At 34.9% G+C, this 16037-nt stretch overlaps 1 protein-coding gene across 7 annotated transcripts in view; it reads right to left on the reverse strand.

The window, feature by feature from the left end:
- rgl2 (ral guanine nucleotide dissociation stimulator-like 2) overlaps positions 1 to 16037 on the reverse strand; it is a 64833-nt gene that overhangs the window by 14332 nt on the left and 34464 nt on the right. For all 7 annotated transcript variants that reach the window (XR_015510617.1, NM_001446832.1, NM_001446831.1 and 4 more), the window contains 9 exon segments: positions 15047 to 15156; positions 12396 to 12611; positions 12202 to 12305; positions 9544 to 9628; positions 6914 to 6973; positions 4401 to 4487; positions 4150 to 4182; positions 2519 to 2640; positions 264 to 353 (listed from right to left, as the gene is read on the reverse strand). Coding sequence is in view for 6 of the 7 variants with exons in the window: in NM_001446832.1 (NP_001433761.1) it covers positions 264 to 353; positions 2519 to 2640; positions 4150 to 4182; positions 4401 to 4487; positions 6914 to 6973; positions 9544 to 9628; positions 12202 to 12305; positions 12396 to 12611; positions 15047 to 15156 (907 nt within the window). In the remaining variant the exon portion in view is untranslated.

Genomic DNA, 16037 nt, shown 5'->3' on the forward strand with positions numbered 1-16037 from the left:
TATGAACAGTAACAATGTTGTTGGATTGATCATATGTTTTCAAGTGTGATTTCAACAACACACTCTTCCAGGCCTGACCTATATAACTAGAGTGTTTGACGGTCAAAGTAGATCTAGGGCAAACTGCCTTGTGCAAATTAGTTAAAAAATTATATTTGTGCAGGAAATAAAAGAGATTGAGCATAATCAGAGACATAATAATATTACAGTAATATTAATAATACAACAAGAGATTTAGTGCTGTATGGTTGTGACGTTCTTACTCTGGACATTGTGTGATGATCACTGTAGGGTTCAGGCCACGGCCAGGACTCGGCTCACCTGGTGCTTCAATCTGATTGGACAGCTTGTAGCTATTAAAATAATGAAAAGGCTTAGTCATATAGTGCTGGTCACTTCATCTTTTTTTCTGATTGGTTATCTATCAGATCATGTAAAGTGCATGTGTGAATGCTTTCCAAAATGCATAAGAAACAAATATAAATACGATTGCTCAAAGCACTTCAGGGGGTGTTCTGGGACGCACTCCAGACGAAACTTTAAATGCATCTGGTGGATAAAACCACTTATGCAAATCGTACTCCTCCCAAAATGTAAAAAAAATAAAATAAACATGCGAGAGCGTGTTGTGTGCTATATTACATAGTCAGATATAACAGTGCAAATGCAACAGCAGATGACCATGTGGGATTCTGTTTTTAACCAGTCTTTAATTGTTAAATGATCAAATTATAATGTTGAATTAATATAAAGGATGGCAGCATTATCTCTATATAAATATAGCATTTTGTTTCTTTACAAAGGTGGGATGTTGTAAACAGTAGGTTATACACAACTTAATGTAAAGCTTTTACAGTTTTAAATGATGTCTTGCACAAATCTGTATTACAAAAATAGATATTTCTTTTAGCCTAAAAAGATCACGGAACCTACCTTGTGCACTTGCGTTGATGTTTTACTGGACGTACTATTATAAGCCTACTATAGTCTGCATGGGTAATTCTTCAACTGCGCGCACGTTTATGTCCTTTGATCATATATCTAAAAATATATATCATTTTGTTCAAATTCCTCTTTCTTTATCAAACTAACAACAAAACCTCATTTTACAAAAATGTACTACCTTTCTATTAAATTGTTTTCATATTATTCAACCTTCTTTTAGGTTTCAAAATCCCTATTTTCACCTTGTCGCACACCCAGAGTTTTAAACTTCAACAATGAAAATAACATTTTTAAATATTTATCTGGTGTTTATTAATGTATCTTAATTAAGCACTAGTGAAATTTTTTTAAATATTTCATAGTCATTAATGTGAGACTGTTATCAATTTTATTGTTTATACAAAATGTAGCTGTCGCACAGAATCAGTGTCATTTCCACCACAACACTGTAACATCACTCTAAAAAGTTTGTATGAAAGATTAATTAGGTGGTGTTTATGAAAATGAATAGTGCCATCTGAGAACATTTTCAAGATGGAGGGAATTTATATTACCAACAACACTAAAAGAAAAGTCAAGGTAAATATTGCTTGATAAGGAAATACATTCATTCTACGTCATTTCCAAACAAGTTGTACTTTCAAAGATGTTTTTAAAAACCAAACAAAATTAAGGTGAATAAGAGTGTTTTGTATATATGAAAGGCTAGTATCACTTCAAAGCTAATCGGTGAAGCTATTTTAAATTTTTTTTACAATAAACTGTTGAAATGTCATTTCCACCACTGCCATTTCCATCACCACACACATTTTAAAAAATATATTTCTTAAGTTCTCATCACACATTAAAAATGTACTCACAATGTATAAGTTCTCTCTCTATTTAATATACAAATTCAGTGTATTTATTTTCTAATAAGCTCTTAACCAAATTAATAATACATTTTAGAGAGTGACAGGTGTACAATTCAGCATACAACTAATTTTTTTTATTGACAAATGTATAATTATTATATATATTGTGTATGATTGGTTAAACTAGATACAAAAATGATCTTAGACAATGTTTGACTGCCATAATTTATCTCATTTTGAAATAAGCTGTATATTGAGATGTGGTGGAATTGACATTTGTTCAGTTCACAATGGTAAAAATGTTTCTTTTCTTATCTAAGTTTGTCCTCTTACAGATTTTAAAACTAGACAAATAGTTTTAACTTATGAGGCTGTGTTACGTTCATTTTGAACAAGTGTTTTTTACTCAACTTCACAAGACTAAACATGCCCGTGGTTAATAAATGGCCCACATACAAAATAATTAATATGCCAAATAAGATATTTTGTGTTCCTGCAAAATATGATAGTAATTGAATTAAATGTGTTGTATCTGACCTAAAGTAACCTAGTTAAACTTGCATATAGCGCAGGATTTGAAGATCAGAATTAGTGGAGACACGTTTATGTTACCAAATGTATATGGAGCTGTTTGCACAAACAAGATATCTATCCAATCAGAGAAAATGCATGAAGTAACCAAGTTTAAACAGGCTCATGTAGCATCAGAAGAGACTAACCTTTCCTCTTCACGTAGAGTGGGCACACTGTGATACCAATGAATGAATGTTTCGTCGGTTCGAAAAATGCTGTTTTTACATGAGGACTGTAGGAGGCGTATTTGAGCGATGACTTCGAACTCCTGAAATCAAGAGAATGTCATGTTAATACTTTTGAAACTATTGTAAGAATGCAAATTATCATATGTAAATAATTTGCTTATATGGCAAAACATGTCTTTTTCACCAAGAAGGTCCATACAGATTCCAAAGGCAGATACTGATTAGATCAGGGCCTGGTGTGTGGACTTTGCGGGTTTATAATGATGTCACATGTTGATTGGTCAGTTTGAATGTATGAGTAATTAGGATTTGGTCACATGGTCAAGAAAGATACAAAATATGTGGTAAACTTTGCTTTGTCTCTTTAGCTGCTCTGCTCCTCTTCTGCTCTGGAGGCTATCTTCTCTGACTCTACTGTTATCAGGCTCTCTTTGAGGCCTTACTGATCTTTATCTCTCTTTCCCTCTGTCTTTCTCAGGTAACTTTATTTGACATTTAAGCTGGGTACAATTAATATCATAGGTTTTTATCATTACGTGTTTAATCTCTTCATACAGTTACTTGTAACTAACTCAGTTGTAACCATAGAGAATTAATGTCATTAAAATATTTGATTTTCACATATTCAGAGATTTACATTTGATTTTACATCAACTATTGAAAAAATATATCGCTTAAATGCGCTATTAATTAAAAAATTTCTAAAAAAAAATTGAAAGGGGAGCTAATAATTCTGGCTTCAACTGTGAATAAAAAAATAAAAATAAATAAATAAATAAATAAATATATAAATATATATATATATATATATATATATATATATATATATATATATATATATATATATATATATATATTTATTTATTTATTTATGTATATATATATATATATATTTATGTATATATATATATATATATATATATTTATGTATATATATATATATATATATATATATATATATATATATATATATATATATATATATATATATATATATATATTTATGTATGTATATATATATATATATATATACATAAATAAATATATATATATATATATATATATATATATATATATATATATATTTATATATTTATTTATTTATTTATTTATTTTTTATTTTTTTATATATATTTTATATATATATATTTTATAAATATATATATATATATATTTAAATATATGTATACACACACACACACCTCGAATGGCTCTTTAAAAAATGCATATTGCCAAAAAAATTAGAAATGGCTCTTTGCTAAAAAAAATGTTCCCGACCCCTGCCCTAGGCTATTGCGCCGACGGGCTTGACTATTATTTTGGTAAAATGTTGAGTTTCTTACACAGGCTAATTACTTCACTTAAAAAGACCACAATATATCGTCATACGCCATTGTTTTACCTGTATGTTTGCTTACTTGTGTATATACTATTCACTTGTATTTTATTACCCACCAAGAATAACCTCCTACATGTCTCCTACATCTTTGTTGGCCTTATAATGAGCTAATTAACAGCTGATTTTTATTTTTATGGTTGAACTATCCCTTTATATAAATGACGCTTAAGGTTGTTCTTCATAAACTCACCCGTCGTCGTTTATCGAAGTTGATGAAGCCATTCTGTAAGAGACAAAATTAATTGTGGTTACACTTTGACAAGTGCAAATATGACTCAGTTTAGTCGCATCAGTTTAGACACATCTCTTTTTTTCCCAGCTGAGCTTTGACCATAGTGAAACCACAGCTATTTTTATACTTCACAGTTTTATGTGTTGATACTGTGTTTTTGGTCTTTTTTTTCAGTTCTGTTTGATGGCGGAGCGGGAACTGAACCTCACCTCTAGTCTGTCTTTGACTGCAGTGTCCAGCATGGTGAGATCTCTGAGGAATATGCCCAGGTATGGTACAGTGCCTTGAGCGCACGACTGCAAAAGAAATACACTATTCAGAAACGCACTTCAATACATCAAAGATGATATAATACACCTCACACTGTAATAATGATAAATAAATTAATTAAATATGTTACCGGCAATGTTTTAAATCACAGTATCTGCTTGTTAAGTGGTGACGTGTTTGTGACGTATGTATACTGTTTCCGGGTCCAAGCCGCCATTCATTTGAGTGGAGAAATCATTCATTTATGATCACGTTTTATTCCTATCACACATTAAAGTTAATTTTATATAAAATCATAGTGTACACAACAATCTCTGGGCTTGCTGCATAACAAATACCAAATATTTAACAATTTATATAAAAAATGAATCACTTTCTGGCCATTGGATATTAGTCATGGACATATATACTGCGATCGTGATTTTCGAAAGCCTTAAATCGCTTTGTAGACGTTTATTATTACCCTTTCATGAGTCTCCCCATTCAGTTGAATAGAGTGCTTGGACCAGGAAGCCGCTTTGCGTGACGTCACACTTAACAAGCGGATTGTGTAGAATGCCTAGGAAATGTGTAGAATGCCTGATGGTTTTAGGCAAAGTATGAAATATCAGTTTTTTGTAAAGATTTGCATTCACTACCTGACAAAAGTCTTGTCACCCATCTAAGTTTTAGGAACAACAAATAATAACTTGATTTCTAGTTGATTATTTGGTATCTAATGGCTAATATGAAAGACAAAGGCCTCTAGAATATGATTATTTTACCAAAATTATTTTACCGATGGTCAACCTGTCTGAACTCCAGTGTTCTTTTGTGGAGGGAGGAGAACCTTACAGAAGGACAACCATCTGTGCAGCAATCCACCAATCAGGCCTGAATGGTAGAGTGGCCAGACGGAAGCCACTCAACGCCTGAAATTTGCCAAAAGGCATCTAAAGGACTCTCAGACCATAAGAAACTAAATTCTCTGGTCTGATGAGACTAAAATTGAACTCTTTGGAGTGAATGCCAGGCGTTACGTTTGGAGAAAACCAGGCACCGCTCATCACCAGGCTAATACCATCCCTACAGTGATTTTCAGAAGCAGACACTGGAAGACTAGTCAGTATAGAGGGAAAGATGAATGCAGTAATGTACAGAGACATCCTGATTGAAAACCTGCTTTAGAGTGCTCTTGACCTCAGACTGGGGCGACGGTTCATCTTCCAGCAGGACAATGACCCAAAGCACACCACCAAAATATCAATGGAGTGGCTTCACAACAGAAAGAGCCCAGACCTAAATCCTATTGAACATCTCTGGAGAGATCTGAAAATGGCTGTACACAATTGCTTTCCATTCAATTTGATAGAGCTTGAGAGGTACTGCAAAGAGGAATGAGCAAAAATTCCCAAAGACAGGTGTGCCGAGCTTGTGGCATCATATTTAAAAAGACTTGAGGCTGTAATTGCTGCAAAAGGTGCATCAACAAATTATTGAGCAAAGGCTGTGAATACTGATGTACATTTAATTTTCAGCTTTTTTTTTTTTGGTCACACTTTATTTTGATGGTCCATTTGATGAATTTAAGTTACATTGCAACTGATCCTCATTAAATTAAAAGTAGACTGTTACGTTGGGGTAAGGGTTAGTGTAAGTTGACATGTACTCAAAGTTTCTTATAGTCAGTTAAACGTCTATTGAAGGAGCAGTATTAGCAGATATTAAGCAGAGAGTCTACTAGTACTCAAATGAACCATCAAAATAAAGTGTTGCCATTTTCAAATTGTCATTTTGGGTTATTGTGTGTAGAATTTTGTGGAAATAAATGGAATATAACTGTAATATCAAAGGCAAAAAGCAATCGATCTGTCATCAATATTTCAGTCCTATAATGAGGTCTTGTTTTAAAATTGTATGATTTGTATACTGTATAATAAATTCAATTATGACTAGTTGACATAAGGCACAGATTAAATTAATAAGTTATAAAAATTGCCCCTACAAAACTTTAAATGACTTTATGATATTTTTAAAATGTGCTTTACGGTCATATTTAAACACTGAAATAACAGCCTTGCATGATAATATTGTAAAATAAAAAATTGCACTGGTTTATCTTGCACTGTAGACCAAACATCCCCACGACGATAGCAAAACCTGAGATTTTTTATCTTTTTTATTAATGAATAAGGTTTCGATTATTGGAGAAAAAATATTGTTTGGTTCATAAATATAAAAAAAACAATAGAAGTCAATGGAAAATCATGACTAAGACAATCTACAGAATACAGAAAAAATTACATAATTTTAAATTAACATTATTTTTAAATTCACATGTCGTCATTTAGCAAACGCTTTTATATAAAGATAAAAGAAACCTAATATGCATATAAGTGCACATGAGTGTGAGTATGTGTGTTTGTGTGTGTGTGTGTGAACTGTGTGTGTATATATATAAAAAAAAGCTTACCCCAGTAAATCTCCTGTTGTTGATTTTAGTGTCATGGTTTGCAAATTTGGAAGTCCCCTCCTGCAAAATGAAAGTGCTTTTATTACTGGAAACTTGTGCTATGGAGGCATAAATAATTCTGTGTTTGCAAAATGGTTTCGTGTGATGCATTTAAATCTGGCATGTTGTGACCGTTTGGGGATCTGAATGTGCTTTCAAAGCTTCAGTGGAGTGGAGGAAGATTATTATTTTTGTCATTTCTGGATCTTGACATTGATTGTCACTAGAATCTTTGAATGTCCTTGTCTCCTTTTGGGTTCAACAAAAAAGATGACAGTATGCAGAATGACAACAATTGTGTTTTTTTTTTTTTGTCCCTAGAATGTGTCTGTGGAGTTTCAGCTCAAATACTGTACACATCTTACTGTAGAATGTATAATTTATTGTTCCATGCTATATTAAAACACAGGTAAAAACACACTATGCTCTCAGTGATGAGCACTGTCGCCTCAAAGCAAGAAGGTCCCTAGTTCGAGTCCTGGCTGGGTCAGTAGGCATTTCTTTATGGAGTTTGCATGTTCTTCGTGTGTCTGAATGTTTCCTCCAAGTGCTCCGGTTAAGGTGAATTGAATAAACAAAATAGGCCTTAGTGAATCAGTGTGTATGGGTGTTTCCCAGTACTTTGTTGCAGCTGGAAGGCACAAATAGAAGACTGGATAGACTGGGGGGTGGGGTGGTGGGGGGGGGGGGGGGGGGGGGGGGTTGGGGGTGTTGGCTGGCTGCGCGTTGGGTTTGGTGCGTGAACATACACCAGGTTTCATACAGCCGCTGCAGTCGGACTACCAAAAAAGCTGAAAGACTGGGAGTTTTCCAGGAGACAGAACAAAACGGGAGATGGGTCTGTAATACGGGAGACCCCCGGGAAAAACGGGAGTGTTGGCAGGTATACCTAGTCAGTACCTGGATGGGAGACCACATGGGAAAACTAGGTTGCTGTTGGAAGTGGTGTTAGCGAGGCCAGCAGGGGGCGCTCAACCTGTGGTCTGTGTGATTCCTAATGCTCTCGTAAAGTGAAAGGGACACTATACTGTCAGTGAGCGCCGTCTTTCGGATGAGACGTTAAACCTAGGTCCTGACTCTCTGTAGTCATTAAAAATCCCATGGCTCTTCTCGTAAAAGAGTAGGGGTGTAACCCCGGTGGCCTGGCCAAAGTCCTTTCATTGGCCCTTACCCATCATGCCCAATCATCCTCATCCACTGAATTGGCTCTATTGCTGTCTCTCCATTCCCCGGTGATCCTGTGGCTGCCGTCGCATCATCCAAATGGATGCTGCACACTGGTGGTGGTGTGGAGAGACCCCCCCTCATGACTGTAAAGCGCTTTGGGTGTATGGCCATACACAATAAATGCGCTATATAAATACACCTTACTTACTATTGGTCAACTAATTTTTTTAACACAGTGCACCAAATCAAAATAATAAGCCTAAGGTGTTTTTAAAGTTTTTAAATGACGTTTTTACACCCAATGTATTTGCACTTTGGTGTGTATGCTCACATTGGCACTCTTTGTTTAGCCATGAGAAGGCCCACACGGAATCTGTGCGCGCAGAATTCCACAGATTTCCACAGACTTTTAAGCCCATCATTTATTCTGTTTATTTACTTGTGTAAATGTGTGTAAATTTCAGTCTGATCTCATGAGGAAACTTAAGTATTTAACATTTTGTCAGTTTAGTGGCTACGAGTTCAGTTGTACGAAAATGTACAATTTTAAAAAGGAGGCGTGGCACCCAACCCCACCTTTAACCCCAACCGTCATTGGGTGATGAGCAAATCGTACTAAATTGAACGAATTAGATTGTTCAAATTTATACGAATTAGCCACTAAATGAAAAAGTTCCGTATTGCCGTGAGATTGCATTGGTAAATTAAAATTTATTCAGTTTTTAAATTAATTTCAGTAATATTATTGACTAATTTGAAAATATTTAGAAGATTTATTTACAATATAGTTTGCAAAAGTCATATTTCCTGTCTTTTAGTATATATATATATATTAGTTGATATTATATATTTTTATATATTAAGTATATCTATATACTATATAAGAGACTTATATATTATATAAGAGACTTGTTTTGTTTACCAAATAAAGTGGATCTAATTGGATATGCATTGTAAACATTAAGCACAAGTTAAAAATGTATTACTTTTTATTTCATTTATTAAGATTTTATTTATGATTTAATAGATTTTTAACAAAATTCTGCGCAGAAATAGCAAAAAATGTCCGCAGATTCCGTCTGGCCCTTGCCATGAGGCATTAATCACTGTAAAACCACTTCATTGTGCCCTGGTTTTTACACATTAATGAAGCTGAACGTTTCAAAAACCTAACAGGATCCCTTTAAAGCACAGTGATAGATTACTGTGTGTACAGTCACACTGTGCATGTTTATAGTGTGAGGTTGTGTTTTTGCATGACAAGAGATAACCCGTCATTAGTTCCTCTCTTCAGGCCCTGTTGACCTGATGCAGTGCAGCATCGATCGACCTGCTATTTCCTCATCAGTGCACGGCCACACTCTCTAATAACATTAGCTGTACACCAGTGTGAATTGGCAGCTTAGTGTGCAGCTGTGACTGACCTCTTTGAGCAGCTCTCGGCTCTGAGAATAGTTGTCTTTCTCTGAGAAGATGTCAGAAAGCTCCTCGTATCTCTTCACAGCTTCTCTGTCAAGGTAGAGAAACAGACTTTAGGTTTTTGTTAACATTAAGGCATCACGTTTCAAATGCAAAGGCGAATTGGAATTATGAGTGTAGCCATGGCTATTGTTACAGATAAAATTACACTAAAATTTTTTTGGGATAAAATAAGAAAAAAAAAAACTTTTTATAGTAATAAAATGACCTACTGGGCTGATAAACGATATTATATCGAATCGGGATCAAATTTATGTTAATAACAATGATAAGACTTTTGCTCCATATTGATCCAATCACACAGCAGAAATGTGCAACAATGGGAATCTAAAAGTGTGTTCACATTTGAGATGTATTGAGTTTTCCGCCACCAAAAATGTATCAAATGACAATATATTTTTGTTTCTCAGTCATTGTTGGGATATTCTTTTAAATCTGGAAGCATTTACAACTGATATCGAAAAATATATTGTTATTGTTTAATATGGAAAATAATTATTAAGATTGCATTTTTGGAAATTCGCCCAGCCCTATGACATGCAGTTGAAGTCAGAATTATTAGCCCCCTATATATTTTTTTCCCTTATTTCTGTTTAACGGAAGGAAGATTTGTTCCAAAACATTTAACAATAGTTTTAAAAACTCATCTCTAACTACTGTTTTTTGATTTTCTTTTGCCATGATGAGCATACATAATATTTTACTAGCTGTTTTTTCAAGATACTAGTATTTAGCTTATAATGACATTTAAAGGCTTAACTAGGTTAATTAGGCAAGTTATGGTAATCTGGCAAGTCATTGTATAACGATGGTTTGTTCTGTAGACAATTGAAAAATTATATAGCTTAAGGGAGCTAATAATGTTGATCAAAATAAAACTAAAGACTTTCTCCAGAAGAAAAAATATTCTAAAAAATACAGAGCAAAGATGTCTATTATTTGGGAAATATTTTAAAAAGAAAACCAATTCACAGGAGGGTTCATAACTTTAACTGTATGTAAAATTATAATAAATTTATAGTAATTATATATCTAATATTACATAAATCTATCCATATATTTTGGAAATTTCTGGCATATTTTACCTTAAAATAGATTTAATTAATGAATTTATACTTAAATAAAATGATTATTTAACAAAAAGTTTAAAATATGTCATTTGATTTTTTTTGTATATTATATAATTTATTTACTAATTACATATTTCATTTAAATGAATTACATTTGAATTAATAATTCAAATTATGTACACATTATTAAATACATTGTAAAAAATGCTGTGTTCCACACGATCCCTTCATGTCGTCCCAATGCAAATTGATTAAGTTAACCCAAGTCATAGGTCTCAAACTCAGTTCCTGGAGGGCCGCAGCTCTGCACAGTTTTGCTCCAACCCTATCAAACACAGCTGATCCAAATAATCGAGGTGTTCAAAAGAGTCATTAATACCTTCATCAGTGGCAGTTCTAGTTTAAATGGCACCCTGGACGCATCATCCCCCATCCCCCAAGAAATAAAGACACTGTGTAGTTGACTTTATATGTATTTTAAATATTTGAATGTATATTTTAAATATATACATTTAAAATAATTATTCTAAATATATTTAAATATATTTATGTATCTTCAATAAATATAACAACTTGTTTATTATTATTATTATTATTATTATTATTATTATTATTATTATTATTATTATTGTTGTTGTTGTTGTTGTTTTTGTTGTTATTATTATTATTATTACTATTATAAATAAATAAAAATAATAAATAAATAAATAAATAAATAAATAAACAGAAATCAATCCTAAATGTAACTGAAAAACAATGTAAAGATACAACTGGAGTAATATTCTAAGACTTTTGCATGAATATTAATTATGACAGTTCTATAGAATACAAAAAATATATGTTTTACAGAATTATCTGTTGTCTTAGACCCGACTCATGGCCGAGAATTAATGTTATGAAGTCTTAGTTAACTCCTTGACTCATTATTCCTCCTTTCTGCTTCATAGTCATGCTTAGTCAAAGAAACATTAACATGTAAACAACCGGAATCAGGCGCATATGAGGCGCGCGGGAATGGCTTTCTGCACACATGCGTCAATTTGTTTTTACCAGCAATGTTTTGGTTGCAAGTAAACTTACGTGTGCAAAAGACGCAAAATGTGAATGGCCGCTAACATCTTGATTCTGGGATAACCACTGTAAATGAATACACTTGCATAAAGTAAATTTTTATTTCAAAGCTGTACTGGGGCACTTTTGTTTTGCACCATCTCCACATGCCACCTCCAGCAAGATGCCACCCTGGGCGATCGCCCATATTACCCATGCCTTAAATCCACCAGTGACCTTCTAGCAAAACTGTGCAGAGCTGCGGCCCTCTTGGAACTTAGTTTGAGACCTATGACTTAATGGTTTTTTACAATTTTAAGTTAGTTGAACATAAAATAATTGAGCCACCCCCCCCATTTTAAAAAAAGAAAACTCAAGAATTTTATTGTTTAAGCTCATATTAAATAAGTAGTTTGAACAAACTGCAAAAATATGTATTTTGAGTGTTGTGCTGTACCACGAATTAATGCTAGGAGCAGATACCTGTCTGTCTCCTGCCAGGTCTTCCTCAGTCTGTGAATGGGGGAGCTCTGCAGCGCTGAGAGGATGGCGTACAGCGATGAGAAGTTCTTCCTGGTTCTGCAGGCCTGTGTGAAAAATAAACCACACGCTCATAGCTCAGTCCTTCTTTATGAACTGACCATATGTGTCCTACAGAGTTTACAGTAGGCTCTGACCTCTGCAACGCTGATCCACTTCTCCAGCAGTCTGGCCCTCTGCTGGCTCTTCAGAGTTGTCATCCACAGACACGAGGCCGTGACGGCGTTAGCTAAGCGATTAAACTGCTTGATAGTTGCTCTGACTGACCAACATGCTCCTTCCTGACCCTTCTTATCTCTCTGAGACCACAGAGAGCCCAGGCAGTGATGGGGCACCAGCTTCAGAAACAGCTCCTTTAGGCCAAACAAAACATTTTGTTTGTTATGGAGAGGCTAATGGGCCAATTAAACCAAACATGTTTTTTTATTCTAAGAATGCAAGGTTGACAAGAAAAAAAGAAGTCCACTGCGGTTTTTATGTCACTACACTCTCAGAAATAAAGGTTTGCGAGCTGTCACTGGGGTGGTACCTTTTTAAAAGGTACAAATTTGTACCCAAAAGGTCCATGTTAATACCTCAAAGGTACATATTAGTATCTAAAAAGTACAAAAGTGTTCCTCTTAAAATTTTTAGGTACTAATATATACTTTTAATGTACCAATATGGACCCTTTAAGTACAAATGTGTACCTTTGAAAAGGTACCACCCCAGTTACAGCTTGCGTACCTGTATTTCTGAGAGTGTAGGCAACCACTGAATCAGCTGCATATTGTACGCGAGTGCTACAGTTGATATTGTTAGCATTGTAATATTTAATAATATTGTGATATTCGCGATTTGTGAAGCTCTGGGATACCTAAACAGAAAACCCACCTCTGCTTTCATTTGATTGGAGAATAAAAAAGACACGATTGATGTAGCACGCTTTTTCTATTAAAAGCTTGCGTTTTTTTTTTTTTTCAACTGCAAGCACACACAGTGCAAAGGCAAAAATGCGAGGTGCACAGGGTGCATAAGCAGCACGCAAAACATTCACGGCTATTAGAAAACCATTCATAAAAGGCATCTCTCATTGCAAAAAAGGTGCATTCGGTGTGATTTAAGGCTAAATGTGACATCAAAACACAGCAATGTTTTTCTTTTAGGGCCCCTGAAGTTCCTTAGGGCGTACTCACACTATGTACAGTTGGCTTGAACCGGGCCGAAGCACGTTTGTCCCCTCTCCCGTCTCGCACTCACATTGCATTCGCGTCTGAGCGCGTTTACGTCATGATGATGTGCTGTTCAGTAAGAAGCGATCTCGTTCAGCACAGTGGAGATTTCTTTAGTTATATTGCTTAAGTTGTTTGATATGCGGTGACACTCGGTCAAATACTTCGTTAAACACATCAGCCACTTTTGATGGTCATAAAAAATCATAAAGTCCTCGTGCTGTAGGAATAAGGAGGTTTGCTGAAGGTACAGCTGTCATGCAGTGATGGTTTCCGTCTTTATTAATCCACAACAGTTTGCGGTCATTGAACAGTTTAAAAGTCCCTTAAAAATCACGTCTCGTCTTCTGTCACACTTTGCACTCACCAGGGCTTAATTTGTGCTGGAACCAGCCAGATCTATAACTGGCACCTTTGAAATCTGATCCGGCACCTCATTTTATCGATCCCCCTCCTCAACCGCCCTCTTCCTCTGTCCGCTGTACATTTTTACTTTCTTCCGCAACTCCTCAACCCTCTTCACTTTCGTCCGTGACACCCCTTCGCCATCCACCTCACCATCCCAGCTACCATCGGCTTTCGGGTAACATGCTGGATCCGTTACCCTGACTTGTTCCAACCGGGCCAAAGCTGGCCAAGTGAACCATGCCTAAGCCCAATTCAGAGCACTCACGCTTCTAAAACGATCTGGGATCGTCTGGCATGGTTCGGATAACATAGTGTGAGTACACCCTTAGACTGCGACTTTTAATTTGGAATTCATCCACTTAGGTGTTTTTATTGAACTACTATGCCATTGCAAACTCACCACGTTTAAGATGTGGTTTCTTCAAAATCAATGATCTTCACTGCCTGATTGAGGCACAATATAATGTGGGTCTTACACTAGGGCTGCAAAATATATCATTTCAGCATTGATAGTGCAATGTGCACATCCACAATAGTAACATTGCTGGACATGCATTGTTGAATTATGATTAAAGAGTTTAACCATAATGGAGTGAAAGTTTATGGCTTGCACATGTTTTTAAGGCCTGACAGAGTTTAAAGTATTCAGGCACAAGAAATGTTACCTCTTTGTAACTTTAATAACGTATCATTTTATTGATTTATTTGTACAGTAAAGACTTATTTTACATCAATTATTCAAACTCTGTACCTGAACACTATTTGACTGCCCTGAAAAGCATAAAACACTATTTAATCACACTTATGTCTTTGCTCTTTTGTATTTACTGTATCTATGCTTGTAATTTATTACATTTTATGCATAATTAACTTACCTACAGAATTATCCCAATCAATCTCATTTAATAAATTCCTTCCAAATAGCAGTTTTTAAGTCATCTGCTGAAATTGTATATACTGCAATATCAATCACAGAAAAATTAAATATCGCAATGGAGTTGGATTTTTTTCAATATCGTGCAGCCCTCTCACACCACAGAAGAAGCACTGCATAAAATTCCATTTATATAATCCATATAATTCCAATTATAGACAACCTTACGACTTTATTTATATTTCAGGGGGACTTTAAAGTGTTTTTTCTTGGTTCAAATGCATGGCAGACTCACTGTCTCAATCCTGGTGAGCTGCTCTGCGATCACGCTAGATGGAAATCCCAGGACGCTGGTGGCATCAAAGTCTGAGGGGTTCGGAGGAGACAACAGACCTTTGGTAGGATCTGTAGGAGAAGAGTGAATGAATTGAGCAAAATCAACTACATGCACAGCAATGTGTCTGTAAAACCTGCAGTCAGCTTAAGATTAACTCTATTTTTATATTTTTGTATTATTATACTTCTGCATTAATTTAGATTTTTTTTTATTTAATTTGTTTTTATTAGATTTTTTTTGTTTTAATCATTGTTAAAAATGTTAATGGTTTTAATCATTCAAAAATGCTTGATTGATATTGGCTAAATTAATAACTTTGACACTTTTAAAACATGATAATGTCAATAATAAACTATAACATTTCAAGAGTTCACACTAAGCTGATGATTGATTATAAAGCTTGTTTGGCATGCCGTCCCAGGAGAGAGTCTTGAGCACAAAAGATCCTCGAGATTGGGGCTCCCTCCCATTTGCAGGGTGAGAGGGGAGTTTGAGCTCAGGTAAATCTCGAGAACTCCCCTGCTTATTTATGGCTAATGACAAATTAGGGATTGCTATGAAGAGAAATACTGCTGACTAAGAGCTCATCTATAGTGCCAGTTTGGTTTAGTCAATTCACTTATATCACATGTCTTTAGACAATGGAAGCAAGACGCTACGGGAAGCACTGTGAGAACATGTAAACTCCACAAAGAACTGTCGACTGGCCAGTGACATTCTTGTTGTGAGGTAACTTTGCAAACCACTTGGTCCGTGTCGCCCTATCTAGGAAAAGGGGGAGGAGTAGGGGTGAATGGGGAATTCTTCAAAACAAAGATGACAGAGGTATGAAAACTCTGGTTATTTATGGTGAGTTAGGAATAGTCAGATTGGTGAATCATGTGTTAGCTAATGCAGAACTAGCTGAGGCCAATCATAAGCTCGTCATCCTCTCGAAATTAGTTTATAA

The sequence above is a fragment of the Danio rerio genome, chromosome 16 (genome assembly GCF_052040795.2).
Source record: "Danio rerio strain M-AB ecotype USA chromosome 16, GRCz13ab, whole genome shotgun sequence".
NCBI classification, from domain to species: domain Eukaryota; kingdom Metazoa; phylum Chordata; class Actinopteri; order Cypriniformes; family Danionidae; genus Danio; species Danio rerio.